General features: G+C 41.7%; 1 protein-coding gene across 1 annotated transcript in view; it reads left to right on the forward strand.

The window, feature by feature from the left end:
* LOC146984943 (cadherin-4-like) overlaps positions 1-22,142 on the forward strand; it is a 238,526-nt gene that overhangs the window by 89,004 nt on the left and 127,380 nt on the right. Inside the window, exon 3 of the mRNA XM_085782591.1 lies at positions 19,670-19,693. Coding sequence (XP_085638717.1) covers positions 19,670-19,693 — 24 coding nt within the window. The remainder of the gene's footprint in view (positions 1-19,669; positions 19,694-22,142) is intronic.

Below are 22,142 nucleotides of genomic sequence, written 5' to 3' on the forward strand. Positions count from 1 at the left end.
GTTCATTGTGTTATCAAGAAATTCCACTATCATAAAACTGGTTAGATGCTTCCAGGCCAGGGATTTAAGATGAAACTCAGTGACAGAAGTCTGAAAATGGTGTAAAAAAAAAACAAAAAAAACACACCGCACAAGACATTTAAAGAGCTTCAGGCTGACCTGGAGCAATCTGGAGTGGTTTCAACTGCACGTTAAACCAAGGAGGACTCAAGGAGCGAAGGCCACAATTGAAAAAAAAAGAAATCAAAAGGCAAGACTAATGTTTGCGAAAAACTTTAGATAGGTCACAGACTCTCTGTGGTAATATTCCGGGACAGATGAAACCTTTGAAACCTCTGTGGGAATGCAGGGAAAAGCAGAGTAAAATATGGTTATATCATACCATGAAGCTTCGTTACTGCCTCTGGTACTAGAGACACTAAATACATCAAAGGAATTATGAGATCAGAGGATTACTAAAGCATTTTAGAGTGAAATGTCTTAACAAGTATCAGAAAACTAGGGTCAAGAGGAAGGTCTTGGGTCTTTCAGCAGGACAATGACCCAAGGTCCACATCCAGCAGCATGAAATAATGGTTGAAAGGACAAAATTGGGCTGTTCTGAACTGGCCAGCAATGACTCCTGACCTAGATCCCACTGAAAAACCTTTGGAGAGAGCAGAAATCTGACAGTATGAAAAGACTTGAGAGGAGCCAGAGCAGTGGAAGAAACCAGCAGCAGACAGGTGCTTGTAGCAGATGACTACAATAAAGGTTTAGGGGCTGTCATTCATGTAAAAGGGCACCAGTAACTGTGTCTGGGTTACATTTTGTATTCGTCATATTTCACTTAAGATAAATGTTCATATAATTCCATTACCCACCATCGTGTTCTTTTTTTTTTTTAGTAACTATGATGTAATGGCGATGCAGTAATCGCTGCCATAATGTTCTTTGTCTGCTTCAAATGTTCAGTGCGATGACAGATGGTGACAGACGGTTATAGACCAGCAAAGCGAATGGATTGCATACTTCTGGACTTTTATGGTTGAGAACTCGCGGAGTCGCTGATTTCTGGACAAGAATGTTGCCACACGCACACACACACAAACAAACACACAAACATCCTCTTTAAATACCCCTCATTCCCCTCAAGGTTGTGAGTGGAAGCTCTGCTGTTTAATAAATGGTGTCGACCGGTTTATGTGATCAATGATGGGGGGGGGGATCACTGGCTTCAATCAAGAGACAAAATTTTTTGGCAGAGGGATGACGTCGCTTTATGTTTTAATTAAGGCACAAAGCTGAGAGGACAGACAACAAATCAGCTTACAGAGCAATGTGAGGAGAGACGGCTGTCAACATTTATTCACTCATTCTCATGTGCATACAGAATTTCCCCCCACAAAGAGAGCGTATGCTGTTGATTGTGTATTTGTTCTGTGGAGACGCACGGACAAGTCAAACACGACATTTCCATGCGTCGTAGACACAAGCATGCCTGTCAAAAATAGAAAAAAACAAAACAGAACAACAAAAGAGAAAGGACAGCGCTCCTGCAGTGCGCTCTGTATCAGCTACAACAAAAACACATTTAAATTCTCACTGAAATATATCTAATCATTAATTATTAGCAGTGCGGTGAAAAGGGCCATTATTTACCACTAGCCGTTCTGTCTCACATGTACCTGATAAATGTTCCTGTGGTAGTTTTATGCATTTCTTAGTGAGAAAGCACAACTGTCTGGATTAGCATGTGCACAATATCAGTATTTTTTTCTGAGAAATTATTAATTGGTTCTTTGTTGGTGCTGTTTGACGGCAATCTCTTGAACCCTGCGTAGCATATGGTATATTTTATATCTATTAATGTCACACAAACCTTGTGTTTCCTGTCATATTGATGCAGCACTTAAGCATCCAGTGCTCCTCTGAAATTGTGCAACCTTGTAGTCCCAGATTCACTTAATGAAACTGTCTCCCCTTTTCCTCAATAAAGAGAGGCATCAGCATCTTTCAGCTGGTCTGCAAGGCTCATTTAAAGGGCCTAGGGCACAAGATGCCTTATTTCTCCACAGGCTATGCTTCCTGCTGATAATTATCCTCCAGGCTTTGCACAACAATCCAACATGTTCTGCTCAACAGTGAGCCGCCTGTGGATTCTCTCCAGCTGTAATCCATGATTCTTGTGTCTTTAGGGGATTATATGGGGGTGTTTCAGTATCTGACTGCAGGAGTTGCTGGTGCAGAGGATGTATTAAGAGGGACCGTAGACAAGAGTAGATGAGATTAGTCACATCTACATCACCATTATCCTCAGTAGCCAAGAGAGACATAGACTAGCATCAGAGGACAGCACAATGCGTTGACTCTTTGGCCGTCGAGTAGAGTGCCAGGTAAAAATCTATGGAAGTAACACAATGTGCTCATATCCCAGTGTTTTTATCTGACAGTGGATGCAGTTTGTCAGGAGGCTGATGAAATGGTGTTGATTTCTTATCTTATGCTAATGGTCTGTGTAATTTATAGTTTTTGGCCTGCACTGTTTTGCGCACTAACGTGGCTTGGCAGCAAATCTCTGTCATTGGGCAAATGTCACTTCTTTCATTTGCCCCTAAAAATCAGAGTCTGTGTTTCTGCATATTTATTTTTTATTTTTTTGGAAAAGGTGTTCCATTACTACATGCTATATGCAGGTCTGTCATGTTTGAATTCATGGCTTTTGATCCTTAACACCTACAGCAGGAAGGGCCTGGCTTGTAAAGTCATTTGAAAAACATTTTTACCCCCTTTGTCGCCGATTTTTACCTAAAATGTCCGAACCGTGTTCCAGCAAATCCACATCCAAGGGCTTCAGTGGCAGATCTTTAATAAAGAGAGAGCCTCCCGGAGTGTTAGTTATGTTTTAGAAAGGAGAGATTGGAGGTTTGAGGGTGTTGTAACAAACAGCCGTCTCTCTCCTTGCTCTCAGTGGGAGCTAAGCAGTGTGATGGATTAGGCATGAGGAGTGTCCGCTGGTTTAATGGCAGGTCCAAGGCAGCCTGAAGAGATGGTTTTAATCATATTTGCCTCCTCATTACCCTCCTGTCTGCTGCCTTAGTGCTGTGCTGGGATATCAGTGGTAACCCCCCCCTCCCTCGGTATACAAGAAAAACACACCACCACATACTACACACTCTGTATGAGCTGATTCCATTTCACAACGCTTTATGTTTACAGATACCGACTGGCAGCCATACTAAGAAAAGCAGAGTAAATGCTGAATTCCCTTGATGAATTTCAGTAGGAGTTGTGTGTAAATGCTGCTGAACGTATTAATAACAACACTCAGGTACCCTGTGTTGGCATTGATGATGTACAAAAATACTATTGTTGCATTGTCCAACTGTGATATAGAGCCATGTTATAATCTGTTGTTGCATCGCTGAGACGGTTGGACAGCACTCAAAAAAAGAAAGCCATTGGTGTCTCGCAGTGTTTAAGGAAGAGTCCTGTGATTGAGAGTTAGCTTTTTGACGAGCAGCGGCTTCTCCAATATAAGCAGAGTAGTGACCTTGACGACAGCGTGTTGGGGATAGACAGCTGGTTCTTATCTCCAAGGAGACCTGCTGGAAGTCTGCTGTGTGACAGTGATGCTTATCATTCATTTAGCCACGACCTCATCCTCCTTCACTAACATCTCAACAAACGCAGTCTCACAGCACCTGAACCCCGAGGGAGGGGCAAGAAAGACTGGTCGGCCTGTCTTTGTGTAGCCTACTTTCTCTCATACTTCAACTTGAACCTCAATATGAAGCCTTGAACATCATGTTATTTACAAACTAGTAAAAGCTTCATGAGCTTGAGCTTCAATGTGTCTTGTCTTAGGTTCACTGTGTTTAAAGGTATTCAGAAAAGAAAATTGATTTTGAGCCCACTATGGGTTTTAGCATTAGTGTTATCTATCATCTATCAGATGATGTAGCACAAACTTTGTGCAAAATTCTAATTTTGAGTAAATCCGAGGTGAAAGTGGGGTAGTTTTTTTTCACATTGGATAATGCAGGTGCACAAATTATGCGTCACGTTGCTCACAATTCATCAGCCACTGATATTGGATCCATCATCCGTCAATCAAACGTCTGAGAAAAACGAGGAGACTCGTCCACCAGCACCGACACAAACTCTCCTCTGTCCCTACTCCACTCTCCTCCTCCGGATCCCTGCGCTCCATCACTTAGCCTCGCTAGCTAAGTTAGCAAGCTATAACGTAGCAAGTCTACTAGCTAACAGTTAGCTACGTTAGCTAAACGCACACGCACATACAGTACGCACACCGAGCTCGGTCCCGCCCCAAACATTGAATATCCCGCCCGCTCGATAATGACCAATCAAATTTGTTTTCCTTACTCGGGTAAACTCGTGCAGCAACTCGTGGAAACTCGTGGAAGGAGGCGCGACAAACAGGACAAACGGCCATTTCTGAACACCTTTAAAAGCATCTCAGGACTTGGGTGGTGCTTCCTTGCTGGGGCTAATCAAAGACTGTGTGTTTGGCTTGGTGGCAAAGAGGATTTAGCTTTAGCAACAGCACCTGAGTGAAATGACGAAATCTGTGGCCCTGCGCTTATCTTAAGTCATCATTTGGCGGCACTATGTGGCTCCCAGAAGATGTCCATTCTCTCTATTATCTTTTTGTGTTCTCGGGGAGTAGCTACCTCATTCTTTCAGGGACCTCTGTCATTTTGCTGTCTTTTTCTTTACACATATATATTGAAACGTCTCTCTGCTTGCCGCCGTGAGCAATGTGAGTGGGCTAATTGCATTTCCAGCAACCTTGTTAATGACAATGTTGTAATGGCTTTCAGCTATTATTGAATTGACTTTCAACATTGCCATTTTAGTTTACACAACTGCCATTTGCTTAAAAGCTTTGCCTGTGTGTACTTCTGGACAAGCTGACAGGGTTTAATATGTGCATGTGATAACAGGTTTAATGCTGTGAATAAAATGAGTTCCCAGAAGACTCCACGAGGGCAGATTTTTCAAGTATGTTTTGGCTTTGGTGCCGTGCATATAATTTTACGAACCGTGGTGTGTGTCACCAATGTTTGTCATTAGAAACTTTATGCACTTGTGTTATGGTTTGGAAAGTTTTTCAAGATCCAAAAGTAGCACTCAGACACAGAGATGTGTCTCAGCACTTCAAAGGAGGTGTTAAATGTAGCTTTCTAGTGATGAAGGTTTGGGAACAGGCACTGAGCCAGGGCTGACGGCAGAGCAGAGCAGGGCAGGCAGACTAGAGTTAAGCTATCTTAAAAAAAAAAAAAAAAGAAGAAAACATCTAAAGTAAAATCAGAGAAACTAGACATCTGCTTAATCGTTGTACCTTGTAGACGAAGTGAACAATTTCACAACGACTTAAGGGCTGAGGTTTGAACATTGCACTGTAGCTGTTGAGTTGATGAGATGTTCTGATGGAGCATCGCAGGTGGGGGAAGGATCAAGATAACCACACCCAGACAATATGACCCTAGGGGGCTACACACACACAAACAAGAAACACAGGAAGGGTAGCACAACAACAAAAGCACAAACAATGTGAGAGACACAGTCGATGCCATAACTTTATAACAATCAATCCCTAAGGTCCATGTGAAGATGTTCTCATCCTTTGTGAGATTCACTTTATTGCAGGTAAAGTAAACTGCACCATGAACTGCAGCAAATGTTGTCTATCTCTTGCACATGTAATTCATTTGTGGTATTTAATATTTAGATCTTGTATTTTTTTAATCCTTCCTCTAAAATCAGTGGATTTGTTTGGCGTTTTTATTCCGTACTTGCCAGCGGTAGCTCACATTCAAACAAATGTAAATCAACATGAACGTCACTGGCGGCAAACTCCATCAGACATGTATTAGTTCAATCTCTTTGACTGAGTGCTTCTTTGTTCCAATCATACAGTCAATCACATACATACTCACATACACAACTTGTATCATTAAATACAGGATTAAAGTTCATTGCGATAAAGCATGAAAGGGAACGGAAAAGCAAACTGAAGTAATGACTACCTTTATCGCTCGGTGACTTTGCCAAGTCAAATCTGAGATCGAGATTCTTAAAGGCACGGTTCATGTTCGCAGCCTCTCTCCTTGCCGTTCCTTATTCTCTGTTTCCTTCAGTTACTGATGAATAAAAAAGCACTCTTGCTGTTCATACTTGCACAGTAGAAATATATCTTCATTTCACCTTTTCACTCGATGCCCACCGAGATTCAGAGAAAAATATGTTATCTTTTGATATATTGCTGCATGCTGAAATGTGCATAAAAAAGAGAAGCATAAAACCTTCAATGCTATCAATGTATTCTTTGTCTTCATACTAGCTATGAGCATTTTATGTGTTAATTTATTAGCATTCACTTTGTATATGTGACACATAAGCAGGTGCATGTCTGTATGCAAGTATATTTATGCATTTATGTCTTCACATGTGTTTTTTATGAGGATATCCCTTATTGTGTTAAGTGTGTGTGTGTTTGTGTGTGTGATTGACAGTGTTGCCTGTTGGGTGTGACAGTGAGACAGAGTGTGCTGGTCCGTCGGCTGGCCCTCCATCACTTCATTTCTCCCCCACTTCACTCTCTTCATCTTCGGCTCTGTATTTATCTTGCTCTTCATTCCACCGGGCAAATACGTCTTAGTTTTCTTAACTTCCTGTCTTTTTATTGTCCTCCAAGTGTTTTATTGCTATTAGCCATCCCACCATCTCGGCGTAATCCCTCTCCCTCATTCCTCTGTCACCATGGGAGTGCTACAGTTCTCCCTGCAGAGGACAGCAGAGAGAGCGGATAGTCATTATGGAACAACTGTGGCAGAACAGTTTCTCCCTCCTCATCCTCCCACAGCATCGTTGCACCTGAGCAAGGACAGATAAAGAGAGTAAGAGAGAGAAACATTCGATTGTCAGAGTCGAAAGAAAAACACTAGGAGACTGACCAGTTTTCCAAGATCACAAAATGCAGCATTTGAGCTTCACCAGGACTCATTCACTTGATGTGTTGTTGTTGTTGAGTTGTCCGGCTCGGCTCTCTGTTTCCAACCGACTAACCATTCTTTCCACACGCTGGGCGATTTAAGGCTTCACTGATACGATGATGGGCCTCAGGTGTGTCCAGGTCTAAAGTGGGATTTATTCTTCTGCATCAGGGTGTTTCAGAGGCTCCTGGAAGTTCTGTCAGATCGAACGTGCATCGCCAAATAAAAAAGAAAAAATCGCAATTATGCTGCAAGAGGTACCGTGAGATGTGAGATCAGACGGCTTGGACTGCATGTTTTTCAGTGCTGGTGGAAAAAATGTTGATTGTGATAGCGAAGCTGTCATGCAGTAAAATGAGGGAAGGCTCAGTGATTCAGTTTTTTTTTTTTTCTTAGTAATGCTGGAGATAGCGCTTGTCATCCATCTGAGAACTTTTTTTGTGGGACTCATATAAACGTAATTACTTTGGCAGTAAAATGACTACCCACTAAGCTTCCTCTGTAATCCATATTTTTATTTTCTTCCAGGTGCTTTCCCACTCTTTCTCTCTCTCTCTCTCTTTCTACCGTATATCATAAAGTGAACAAAAGAATGTAAACAAACAATGCTCAGCGTGACCTCATAATACATGACACATCCATCTAGTGTTGCGCTGGTGATGTTGGACATCATCATGTTCAACCTCAGCTATGAATAAACTCCGACTCCGGAGGCTACACTGCAATGTGTTGACAGAGAAGACTAAATCTGGCTTAAACAGGCTGCAGCAGTCGGTGTTTTCCTTCAGCCATGTCACCTCCTCAAGCTTTAGGTGCTGTTCTCAGTCCTGAATTAGACATTCAGGTAGCAGCCGCCGTAGCTCTTGTGCCGGCCCGTAGGCTGTTGTGTGAGGCAGTTTTTCATGATCTGCTACATTGCCTCCACAAGTGCTTTATAAAAGCGCTGTCGATACGCACAGTTAAAGTATTAACTGCACTTTGTATGTGTGTGGAAATGTCTTCTTGGACTTCATGCACTTGACAGACAGTGTATTATCTACCGTGTTTGGACTCTAAGGAAGCGTGTCTACACACTTCTGGTTGACTCCGTCTGTACTCTGTAGACAGCTTCACTATTCAAGAAGTCAGTCTACATGATTTTACATGATCCCACCATCCGACAAGGTACTTTTGACTCGATTTTGACATTTTTATTTACAAAAAGCAAATATAATTCCTTACATTTTCCTGTTGGACTTTCCTCCGTCTGAAGTGATGCACCAATCACTCTGAAAGTAAATGCCTTGAAAAGCTTAAAATTTGCTCCACAACACAAGATTGTCCTCAGCCGCCGCAGTCCGAACATATAAACCAGTAAATAGAAGAATGAATAAATCATTCAGTGGAAAGGCCTTGAGTGGAAGAACAAGCAGCTTTTAGCAAACAATTGTTTTCTTTTCAACAGACAACAATGGATTAGACTGAAATGAATTTTCATTTATAGATTTTCATTAAGTAATTATTCATTATTAAACACTCGTAATCATAATTTGTAAATGCCTCTCCTAGTTAATGCATTTCCTGTGTGAAAAGGTCAGCGGCAGCCTCAGAGTGTTTTACTTGCCTGTACTGTGTGTTGTTAACATTTCATCCAGAGCACATAAGCAAAAGAGCCAATTGTCATGTAGTGGCACTTAATGTTGTAAGTTGAATCAAATTAATGAAATGAACAAAGAATACTGATTTTAGATTCAGATTTGTCTTCATACCTGATAGAAAAGGCAGGAAAATCGGCACTCCATTGTTAATTGTTTTACTCCAGTGCTTTTGCTTTTTTGACTTTTGCAGGGAAACGTTAATGTTGCGTGTTGTCAAAGTAAAAGCATTGACCTTTACCCCTCACTCACATGTTGTTAATTTACCTTTTTGTCGTATATTAAGAATGACAACAACAGGACCGTGACTGTGTTTATAGCATTGTAGCTCTGACTGAGTGAACAGGATGGAGGTACACACTCTAGCCTGAGGTCTATGTAATTCTTTGTCTCATGCTCAGATCTAGTCTTCATTATTAAGGTTTCATCCAGAAGTGCACTGAGGGTGAAAATAGGAACATTTGTTATGAATATTTGTGTGCGTGGGTATATGAAATAGTAAGCAATAAACAGTTATTAAAGAATGCAACGATTCACCAAAACATTGTCTGAAAGCTATTTTGTTTCACAGAGATTATTGTGTTGGATATTACTTTGTGGTATAATTTATTGCAACATAAGCTCCTAAAATGTAGATTACAGGATATTGAAATAACATGCTACAGCTGTTAAACCTTGAAATAGTCAAGTTCAGTTGGAGACTGATGCCTCCTCTACCTTTGTCTCCTTTTTCATTCTCTCACTCTCTGACTTCAGAGCTGTGGAAGCATCTGTTTTGTTTTTCTTACCCTTCATCTAAATACTTGATTTAAATCTCAGTATTTTTGCTGTCCTCTCCTCCCTTCGAGAAAAAAAAACAACTAAATTTAAAAATAAATAATGATGCGATAAAAGTAATGTGTGTAAAACACATTTCTCATCATAATTTGCTGCCACTGATTAGTTGCTTTTGATTTTACGGTAGTAAAAATAAATGAAAACATTTATTTTGCTGTCGTTGTTGTTTTGATGTTGAAGCTCCCTGTCAGTATGCACTGTGTGTGTGTGTGTAAGATTGTGTGGGTTTGTGCTGATTATTTAACATGTCAATATTTTATTTATTTCAGGATATTAAGCCGCATTTTAAGAGATTGTTACCATACAAAGTATCTGTTATTAAGAAGAGTGGACACTCTTCGTCGCTGTTTTTTACACAAACAATATCTTTGATGGAGGACGCGCTGTCAGATTTATGAAATCTGTGGACTGGTTGAGGGTTTAGGCAGTGGAGATGATACAGGAGTATTAGCGTGAGGGTTTTATACCTACATTATGTAAAGTGGGCACTCTTAACTATTGTGTCTTTTTGAATACTGTAATCAGACTAGCCAAAGCTTAGCTGCTCATCATGGCTGATTCATAGAGATAAAGAGGATCTAACAACACAAATCACCGCAAAATAATAACTTGGTTTTTTTTTAGTAGTGTAACATCATCACACATTAGGTTATTGGCCTCAGTAAAATGGGTTGACTGATGGACAAGTGAGGACGCCACAGTGACTGCTCAGATGAAGTGTTTGCTTTTATTGCTGCAATCATCTCCTTCTCCTTCCCTCAGTCTCCCCTCTCATTTTCTCTCTCCAAGATATTTTATATCATTTGCATTGAAGTGTATTATATGCAAAATCCTTCATTTTTGCTCTGAAAAATTCAGCTTTTCCTAAAATGTCAGCTATCGGCATGGAGAGGAAACAATGGGATGATTTGACGGAAAGAAAGACATTACGGAAATTGGCATCAAATAAAGATCGGTCAAGGGTATGATTAGAAGGAAAATAAAATAAAACTGGGGATCGGAAAAGTAGAATAAGAAAGATCTCCAGTGGGTAGCTGTGGGAGAGGTTAGAGAAGTAGAGAAGGTGAGGAGGAAGGAGGGTGCTGCTACCTCTCATCCAGTGTGTGATCTGTGGGTGGCAGCGATGACTGATGGAGAAGCACTCTAACTGAAGGTCATATCCGAAGCCCTGCCATTTTAGACTGCCACTGTCGCAGGGGGAAAGGATAAATAAAGCTCAGATAGTCGTGTTTATTCATCCCACTTTCTTTGTGGCTTTGTCGATGGAGGAGGGAGGGACAGACAGACAGATGAGTTGGAGGTTGGAGAAAATGGAGGACAGGAAAACCAAAAGATGATTCAGTGTTGTCTAAGTAGGATTTGTGCTATCGTTCTTTTTTCTTTTTCTTTTTACAAAAGCCATTCTCACCCCGGCATCGCCAGATTAATATTCAATTTTAATAAGAAAGACCTGATCCTCCTTGTGATGTGTTATACAACACTACTGATGCTACAAATTTGCTGATTTTCTAAATGCATTCCTGTTATTCAGAGATTTGACTCTCCTCCAGACACCACTACAATAGGGACAGTGAGTGATGGGAATGAAAGGATAGCTTTTCAAATCCAGCTAAGTAGGATTTCGGTTATCACTGTGATTATTATTTTTTTTTACAAGTGAGAACAGACAACGGTAGGAGTTACATAACCCTTTGTCATTTGTCATCAAATCATGTAAGTACAACCCAAATAGGGTAAAATAAATTCCTAGAGGAAAATAAACTACAACATGTTTCTGAGTTTGCTTTGCCCAGATTGTCACAAGGCTTAAGGACAGCAGTCTGTCACTGCTCCAATGTCCCTGCAGTCTGGCCGGGACACAGAGCTATTCGTCTGGCGCTGGAACCAGAGCTGGAGCCGGCGGTTCAGACGGGGTTGTTTCCCCCAGGCGGGGCAGAATGCTCACGGCCAGACGACCTCGCTGCCCAGCCTCTAATATCTGATCAAGAACCATCTGCTGAGGCTGCCAGAGCCCACACAGCTCCCCATGCCCCTGACCTCTCCAAGGAGAGCCCAATGGGAAATCAAGCTGTTAGCGGACTATTAGGATGATTCTGATCACCATTTGAAAAGAAACGCAGCACAAACAAAATTATGTTATCATCACAGGGATCTCACTTTTCGCCACGGTGTTAATTCATGACGAGGCCTGGCCCCTCGCAGTGAGTTCAGCTCCCTCCCTCTGGTTCCATTTCGCCCCCTCCCGCTTCCATAGTAAGAACATCAGGAACCATTTCCACGAGTCTTTATCTCCATATCCCCCAAAGATGCATCTTCTGAATCAAATTATCCATAAATGTATTCATTTATTTTATTTTTTTAGTCAGTAATTTTCTGTCTTTTTCACTTCTGACAGATATATATTCAACACTCTGGCTCACAATGATGCAATTAGCGTGGAATCGTTTTTATTGTGCAAAGACAGGCTTTTTGTGAAATTCAGGCCCACTGGTGAAGTGCTCTTCTCCTCCACTATTATCCAGCAGAGAGTTTACACTATGTGACAGTGACGAGACGCTTTATGAGTTGACATGTATTGATTCATAAGAGAATATGTATGTATGCATCGCAGAAAGTGCATGCGTAGAAGATGTCACAAGTGCAGTTCACATGAAGTTTTAATGGTCTGTGCAAACTGTTTCTGTTTCTAGTTTGTGTCGTGCAGCACCATTCGCCAGGCCTTGATAACAGTTGGTTAATGGGTAATGTGCCACACAAGAGTGATGCTGCACTTTCTGTTTTCATTTTGTTGCTGTAGTGCAGTAATTAATCCAGCTGAACCCTTTGTGCTCACAAAATAAATGCTTTCCATTTTCATTAATAGACAACTCATTAGTACATAATGAGCAAGAAGGCAGCACTCCCCGCTCTCCCTGTGCAGTACATAGCAGATGAGCATGCACTACACTCAGCTAATTAAAACCCAGGATTCTGTTCTGTCTCCTTGTTTTCTTCACAGGAAAGGCCATAGGCACGTGCTTTTGAGACATAGGTTTTATGAATCATGTTTTGCCACAAGGTACAAAGGTCCCACACTGAAGAGAGAGAGATTTCCATGTACTGTTTCAACATAAAGGAAATGTTGGTGCTATATGAATACGGTGTAAGTATCATAACACTCAATTCAGCCTGTATTCAGAAACTGTGCATTGAAACAAGCCGTCAGGACTAGAGTTATTTCATGATATCACAACAAACCAATCACAGCCCACCTGGACTGTAACTCAAATCAAACACAGGAAGAGTGTAAAATATGGGACATATATGTCTGAAGAATAAACCGAACCATTACTCAAAGTCACTTAAGTATATTTTATGTTTACCAGTCCACTTTCCTGTCATTTACATTTTTTAATTTGAGTTGAGGCTTTCAACTTGACTCTTATTTTGGAGCTTCCTGCAACACATTTCCTTCAATCACCTCTTGTCACTGCTAAAGGAACTGTAGAGCTGATTCTCTGAGGACATGTACATTGTTTGTTTCGGCAGGACTAGAGGTTGGCACCCTAGGGTAGTTAAGCAAAAAACATACAAATTGTGTCCGTATCCTGAGTCATATGATACATGATTTTTTTTTTCTAAAGCTGTGATGAGTTGCTCGTAGAACACGTAACATCCTCATCGGTGGTCACAACTGACTGGTTTTACATAGCTGCTGAGCTGTCACTGTCTACAAGTGAGTGTGATTAAGAGATGAAGAGCTACTGTGTTGGAATTTATCCTAATTACATTATAGTGATGATATATCAACAGTGGTAAATCATCTGAAGACAAATGCATTTGTTTCCACTGCAGTGTACACAACTTGCACACACAATGTACTGACAGCATGTACTCATACTCGCACACAATATACAGTATGTATGTACGTATGTCTGCGTGCATATATGCATATACATGAGTACATGCAAGTATATTCATATACCGTCAGTATTATATCCCAATAAATCCTTCTATTCACACTTTCATCCATCTACCATGATGATACAGTTTTTCTTTGTCTTGAAGCTGTGATTATCTGTAGGAATCCCTCACTTAATGATTGGGATAAAATCGAAGCCAATTTCTGTCTTTAATTAAAACTATTCCCAGAGAGGACTGCTTTAAGGCCACAACTTCACCAGGTCAATAGAAGACAGGTTTCCAATAACTGCCTAATTCAATCAGAGTGTGATTTAAACTGTATGTAAAGTGTCATTACAGTACGCATCTACAGTCTCACCTGTGAGCCTGGTTACTCTTCATCTGTAATGGGCCGTGCGTTCTACAGGATGTCAGTGACTTTTATGAGTTGATTTTTTTTTTTATCAAACAATGTCTTTTACACCTTGTGTTGATGGGATTCCTACTGCAAATTATCTACTGCTTTTGTTTTGTGTTCCCATTATCTTTTGTATGTTGAATTTAATGACCTGAGAGTGTCTGAGAACCTTTGAAATTCAACTGTGCAACTTAAGAGATGCAGAGTAGCAATCAGAAAATGAACTTTTCTTTCTTTGAATCCCTAAACAGAGAATTTCTTACAGTTCTAAGATTGCAATCTTCCCCTCAGAAACAGCTGCTCTGCGGCATTTTGTGGCAAGCCTATCCAGCTGTCCTCGCAACAAAGATCCCGTGAGGGGAGTGTGTAACATTGTGTTTGAAAAAAATAAACAATGTTCAAAATATGTAAAAGGCTCTTGGAGAGAGTTGAGTGAAAAAAGAAGAAAAAGGATAAAATCTAAGACGCTGACACTCCCCCTTCCACTGCCGATGATAACGGTCGTCATCATCCTTAACTCAAGTTGAATCCACACAATGGGTCTCATTCATGAAACATGAGCAGAACAAATTTACGTGCAGTGCAGATGGAAATTTACGTGGATTTCCGCATTCATTGATCTTTCACAGCACCGATCTTTTCTTAGCTATACTCACAAAATCTACACCTGCTCCTGACTGTGTGTAGTACTCGTGTAAATTTAGAAATTAACATAAATATTGCTTATATGTGCTTGCTGGAAATTGCTATTTTAATTCATATGGCACTCTGTCATGTACACACTACGCAGATGCCTTTTGAAAGACACAATTTAAACATGACATCAGGGCTCCATCTAAGTGTGGCAAGGTGAAGAGGGCCCGGGCGGGGATTGAACCCACACCTCCCGGGTAAGAGTCATGCGTGCTTGCCAGTCACCCAAAGGGACATCCCCTTGGCCAAGTAGCCAGGGCACATGATCAATTGGAGGCATAGTGACAGGACCACCACTGTCACATCTCTCCCCCTCTTTTCACAAGCACGTCCTCGTGCTTCCGCGCAGGCTGCCACACATTAGGAATCCATGGACCCACCCCTAGTGCTACATGGATCCTGCCGACAACGCCAGAATGTGGCAAGGTGAAGAGGGCCCGGGCGGGGATTGAACCCACACCTCCCGGGTAAGAGTCATGCGTGCTTGCCAGTCACCCAAAGGGACATCCCCTTGGCCAAGTAGCCAGGGCACATGATCAATTGGAGGCATAGTGACAGGACCACCACTGTCACATAAGGATGATATTAACCGGAAAAACTTTCATTACATGAATGTGCAGTTGTGTGCAGTTTTGCGATGCAAAGTGTGTGTTGTGACGCGTATACAATTTAATCTTGTGCAGTAGCGCAGTTGGCACTGTTTTGGATGGAGATGTGAAAGCCGGCTGGTTCATCTGTAAGAATATAACCTGCTCCCCCCGTGGCTGTTCTGCTTCTTATGTGTGTTTAAGTGTTTATTTCTCAAACAATTTTTGCTTTTCTTCTTCAATGGTTCTTTAAACTGAGGACACTTTACTCACGACATCTGTTACGTCCTTCCAGGCCTTTGATTTACCTGTCCCGGTCACACCACTACTAACAGAAGAAAATCAAATATTTTTCATAACTCCACTTCACCCAAAATGACTTCAATCCCTGATCTCTCTTTTTTACTATCTCCCTCTTTACTTGTTTGTGTCATGCTTGCAGGTGGTCAGGATGCACCTACTCTACCTCCCCATATGGTGGTCATGGTCTGCTTTTATGGCTATTCATGAGCGACGATCTATGCCAATTGCTGATCACCAGGAGTGTGCTATCCATTTCCGATGGGTTGGCATTGATGATCTTACACAAGTGCTTATGATCAAATCTATGATTCCGGCAGCGTTCATGGATCCGGAGTAGGTTTTTAGCAGCTTGTGGTTTTATGTGCAAACACACCGATTTACTAACATTTCATGAATGAGACCCAATGTCTCTGGCTCTATACACCTTGCTGCAGGTGTATAAACTCAACATTTAGAGTTACAGTGAGAGAGGGCAGAAGCAGCTCAAAAACACTTTTTCCACCAAGTTTGCCTTGTGTATAATTTTCTATATTTTGATGCTTACTTGCGACAGATGGTACGAATTGTGCCAAACTGCAAAAAAAGAAAAGAAAAAAAGTGCTGACAACTGAAAATGACAATCATCTACGGTACAAAGTGTTTGTCAACATGTACAACGCAGCATCTTTTGCACAGTTTGGCAACGTTTGTGTTATTTGTCATGTGTGAGCATTAGAGTATAAAAAAAACAGCTTTAGCTTGTTAGAGAGTCATTTTTCTTTCCTCCCCTGTGAAGCAAATGAGTCTCCTCAAAAGTTACTGTTGACAAAAAGAAAAGACATAACATCCAGAACACCTTATTGTTAAATTTCTAAAAAGTGACAATGAAATAACATGATGATATAAATGCTGTAATGGTTCCTTTTGACCAGTCAGTCGTTACTGCTGATGCCTCCTGTGTTTCCAAGTATGAATTTGCTTCATGGCAAAGCAGAGGGAGGATGACTGGCAACCACAGAGGGGATAATAAAGGAGGAGCTAATTTTACCAGTGTCTGAATACCTCTGAATTATATGACACATCTTCACCACTGAACAAAGGTATTGAAAACATGGCCTGAAGCGACCAAAGCTGTGTTCTTTGTATGGGCCAAGAAACAGCGTTTATTTTCTTGGTTGCCCGTCTTTAGCTGGTGCTGTGAATGTGCCAACATGAACCGTCTTTGTAGTGGTGCTCCTCTTCGATTAATGTGAACCACATGAACAGTGTTGAACCCTATTATCTCTCAGTCACACATCCCCCCAACAAGGGGCAGAGGACTTGGTAGTAACTTCACATTGTGTGCGAGTATCGTTAATGAGCCTTCTTTTATTTGTGATCCTTCTATGGATCCAGAGTTTTGGTCAAAACCCATTTTCTTTGGACGTCAGTCAGTGGACCTCCTTCATACATCCACTAATTAAGGGAATATAGTAAACGTAGCCTGTACATTTCATGAACTTTAAAGCAGACTGTTTTTCAAATCATGATGTTTTTTGCTTCATCTCTGTTTATAGATTTCTGTATACTGAAGAAGAAGAAAAAAAACATCAAGTAGATGCCTTTACTGTATATGTGTCACCATGATTATGCCTGATTAGCTATAAGCATCTATAAAAGGCGGTGTGGTCTATGTTTGCCTGTTGACTGGGTTCCTTTCAAACCACAGAAATCACATTCATTACAGTCTAATGTAAGAAGGAACATGTTTACATAAATTAATAAGGACTCGTCTAGTGCCGTGTCTTCCTCTCCGTTCCTTTTCTCCTCTCCTTCTTTCATCCTCTGTGACAGTGGGAGGCTACAGACATGAACGGTAAAGCAAGCACAGCTGGGAGATGTTGATTTCCACATTTTTGGAATGCATCTCTAAAAATGTAGTCTTTAGTGTCCTTGGGCAAGCTTTTGGGCAGCCTTAACTTTACTGGGCTTGCACACATTCCTTTGCAGTGGGAAATCCATATTGACATATGGCCTGTTTTACATAGTGCTCAAACCCACAGGAGCGCTGCTGTGGGAGCACAGGCACATCAAAATGCCACTCACATATTCACTGCAAATTAGGCTCCAAATCCACATAAGCCAATGATAGCTGGGAAGAAATGCAATAATCAATGACGGTGGTTTTTCTTTACCTCCCTAAACCGCAGAGTTATTTATATGTGCTGACACCAATCAGCATGATATCTTTGCTCCGACAAAGCAAGTCGTAGGGAGGAGAGAAGCACTTCCTTTTGATTATTTATTATCACCAAGCTGCTGCCTGTTAATTATTTATCATTATTAAAACGGTGTTAATAGAGAGCATGTTATTACATTGTCTTCAACTTCTCCCCTACACCAAGACACTGTATCAGAGTGCACAGGGAGAAAGTATCTCACAGTGAAGCACCCTGCTGTTACCCCTGGTAGCTTTGCGTAGTGGCAATTAATTATTACATAATTTAAATTATGCCTGGTTATATTAAATTTAAACAACAGTTAAATCGCTTTGTCTCCAGCTTTTTGTTTTGGCATCTCAACTTCACTTTCCGGAAAGCTTCACCCTCTCATTAGTACTGTGATTAACTTAATAAGTTAAACTAATAACTCAGCAGCTGATTTGTTTCCCCTTCCACTATCAGTGCCATGTTGTCATCATATCACTGTAAGTAGATGTTGGAAATAAATTAAACGCATCTTCTCTTTGTTTTCTGAAAGTGATTGATATTATTTTTGGTCTACTTAGGAGTTAGCCTTCACATTTTAACACAGGCTGCTTGTACCACTCACACTTGCCAGAACATTTCTGTTTGACATACTGTAGTCTTTCTTTTACATAACAAATGACAAAAAAGTAGGATAGGGGCCAGTGGTTATGACATGTTGGATAATATTTTATTGGCTATGTGGCTACCCTGAGGGCTTTAACAGTGGTGAGAGTTTGTAAGCCTTTGGGGTGAAAAGGAAATGGACCAAGGATTTTCTTTTAGTGATAAGGTTGACTGCGCTGGGCTGTGAGAGTGCTTCACTAACTAATTATTTGAAGCCTCCTCTCAGATTAGGGTACACATGCAGAGCTTATGGACAGTCGCATAGCAGACAATCAGACCATGTAATAACCAGAGGGCCAATGTTTGCTCAAATCCACTGTAACACCTCACAAAACAAAAGTGTGTAAAGCCCTAATGCTCAGTCCAATCCCACGCCACACTGCCTTGATAAACACCGATGCCACCCCCACAATGGACGCTGTCTTTACTCTGGCAATTAGGCAGAGCTTTGGATTATCACTTCCTCAGCCCAGTACACCACAAATCCATCCGGATTCAATTATTCCCCTCCCATGTCTGTGGCCAGTTGGGCTTTTTGGGCAACTGGCCAGTAGAGAAATGTTCTAAAGGATTTGAACTGCTGAAAGTACAAAGTTATAAAAAAAAAAAAAAAAGAGAGAGAGAGAGAGAGAAGGAGACAAAAAGACTATTTTTTTCCTTTGTTTTTTTATTTACTCCTGAGTCACTGCAAGTTTGACATGTCTATTAAATAAGAATGAAACCTTGGGAGCTTACACACACAGTCCTAGTAAATATTTTATAGTAACAATAAGCTAAATGTATTTTATTTTTCTCTTTTACTAACGCACATCTTCTCCTTTTGTTCTATTATATTTTATTTTTGGTAAATGCTCTGTGTTGTATAAAAAATGCGTTGCAGTACATCCTTCCCTCCAGGCAGCCCATGTTTTGATCCGTGCCTTGTGGGCCAGGGTTGTCTCTAGTGGGCTCTGAGTAAGAACCTAAAATGCTTACGGAAAGGATTTGATTTGCTCTGTCTTTCTGCACCTCAGTGGCATTATTTGTACTTATTAGAAAGCTCACTCAAGGTAAATTGTGTAAGAGATCAAGGATTTGCTGGGGTCTGGAGACTCTCATCTTTCTACTGGAGGCCTCTCTTCCATGCGTTTGCTCAGATGCTTTTATTTTTTTTCTCCTTTTTTTTTTTTCATCCGCCCAGTCTGTCTTTGTGGATCGGAGAAAAAGCTGCTGTGTGTATTTATGGATGTTGCGTAGTACATGTGTTGTATATGTTTCCCCTTGTGTGTTTGCATATACCCAGGCTCAGCTAAGCGTGAACGAGTGTGGTAAAGCGGATATTCTTTGCAGGTCTGAGATGAGAGACCCCCCTGGTTCTGTACCCCCTCTGAACACCCCCCTTACCCCCCGCCCTGTCATCTCCTGTGTTTTAAGTGTCTGCTATACAGCAGCCTGTCAACTGCTAACACTATTCCTCTGTGTGTCTCCTCTCTTTTATCTACAGATACCACATTATCATCACAAAAAGGTAAGACAACACTCAATCAGTCACCTGTGGATCTTCCATGTCTTTTCAGATGGGTGGCAGATGTAGGTGTGTGCCTCCGTGTGTCTGTGCATACAGTATTCTCAGTTTTTTTTTTTTGCTAACGAGATGAATAACATTTCCTGGTGTTGTTGATGCTGATTTGAAATTGAGTCCTGCAGTGTTTCCGTCACAGAACAATCTGTTTGATTACAAAGTCAATCACTCACACCTACTGACACCTAGACTAAATTATCCTGCGATTCTGCAGTGATAGACAGCCCACAGTCTGTGTTTCTGCACTGCTTTCTGTACGTCTTATGTTCAGACTAATCACAGTTCTGTTCAGACTCCTCCACACTTTCATGTGTATGTTAATGAGAGGTTGGGGGAGGTGATTGTTTTGCATAGTGGATCTTCGGGGAGAGTCGGGCGATGCAGCGGGAGGGGAGGAGTGTGTGGGAATGTACCTGTGGGCTGTTTTGATTTCATAAGATGATGGGGCCAGACACTCAAACTGTCTAAACAGCTCCGGGGGTCTCGTTCTGAGTGGCAGCCCGCAGGTGTTGCACCGAGCGGTCCCATCCCTCTCCTCTTCGTCGTGAAGATACAGTAATGGCGGAGGGTGTGTCACGCTCTGTGATTGCAAAGCAGAAGCAGACAATCACGCAGGAAAACGCCCCGCTGATTTTGTTGAAACTTTCTTAGACACCCCGCTGTGCTTATAAGAACTCGGGTTTTGTTTCGCACGAGCTCATTCATACCAGAGCAGAACACAGGTGAAAATATTTTCATTGTCACCCGGCTCTGATATAAAGTGCGCTACATGTATATTTGACACGGGGAGCGCGGCGTCGGGAACATGGTGACATCTTTCACCTTACAAGGCTCCAGATCTGTTGAAGCCGCTTGTAGATACAGTGCAAGAGGCATTGACAGACCGCATCTGTGTGACAGGTTACACTTAGTATGCCCACGCTCGCACACATACACACCGTTGTGAGGGCTATGTATGTGATGACTATTCGCTTTGCGATGCTGTCAGATGGGCCTATAAAGGTAAGTGATGTGGGTAGCCCAAGCCTCGCACTCTGATGAATGTTGAAGGGGAGCAGAGGCTGGCTCGCCGTCCATCATCGCTCCACAGCCGCACTTGCATTCATTTCTGAACGAAAGGGAGATAAATAAGGCCACGTAACCCCGGGTGGTGAATGAATGCTCACCTTTGTAAGTCTGTGTGTTTCCGCGTCTGTCTTGGACTTTGTGCGTTTGTACTATGTCTTTCTTTTCTCCCCCGTGCAACATGTCCAGTTCAGATCCATTTTTGTCAAAAGCATCAACAAAAACATTCAAGGGTTCCAGACATAGCGAGAGTGCCATGGAGAAAAAACAGCCCGCCGTCTTCATTCATACACCCTGAGTTATAGATGGCTATGCAGCTGTGACAGCACCATTGGTACTGAAGAGGCATGGGGCCTTGAGCCAAAGATAATGTACATAAACCATGTGTTTGTGTCTGCACTTCCTTTAAAAGAGTGGACATACAAGTATGTCGGTGGTTGTCTGCGTGTGTTGGTGTGTGCTTGAGTATGAAAGATGGAGAAACGAGGACATTTGTGTGCACTCACAATGCCAACAACCCACAGTCTCAATCTGTCAATGTTCAACATGAGAGACAGTCTCACACCTGTTCAGAGGAGCACGTGGTGGTGTATGTGTTAGACTGCATGTCGTATTAAAGTCCAGGGAGAATTCAGACTGTGGCTGAATAACCTTTACTGTTGTTCCAAGCCAATATCATGATTAATACAGAACCTCATTATAATGTGACCTTATTCTTTAGCTCTTTACTTCTGTGGAACATCCCCACTATCTGCCCCCCCTTGCCATGACATCCTTTATCCAACACCTCTCCTCCCCCTGAACACTCTTCCTCCCTCTCCTCTGCCAAATGAAGTATATTTATGGCACCTGTGCTGGAAAAACAGTCTCCAGGAGACGTCCCTCTAATTTCATTTTCAAAATGCCAGCAATAAATTTATCAAATGGGCTGAATCGAATTGGAGTCACACGCAGTGCCATCCGTCATGGGCCGTCCCTCAGGGGCCTGTGGGCGTACTTAAGCCAGCCAAAAACCTCTGCTGGCAGGAGAAAAAGACTGAGTGAGAGGGGAGTGGGGCTCTGGTAGGAGGGAAACCAGATGAATGTACTGGAGAAATCTGCTGAGAACAAAGATGTGTGTGCATATCGTTATGTACTTAGATGCAAATATGCAAGCATGGATTCACGTGTGCACATGTCTGGATGCGCGTGTGTGTGCACAGAGGTCAATGCTAATTCTTCAACACACAAAATCCCCGCGCTGGAATCTCTGTTAAGCACTTTGGCTGTCGATGTGCCGGCGTAATAATTGATTAATTGCAACACAAGTTAATTGATTGTTTTGCTCATT

The sequence above is a fragment of the Trachurus japonicus genome, chromosome 7 (genome assembly GCF_045865225.1).
Source record: "Trachurus japonicus isolate A0001 chromosome 7, Traja_1.0".
Lineage (NCBI taxonomy): Eukaryota > Metazoa > Chordata > Actinopteri > Carangiformes > Carangidae > Trachurus > Trachurus japonicus.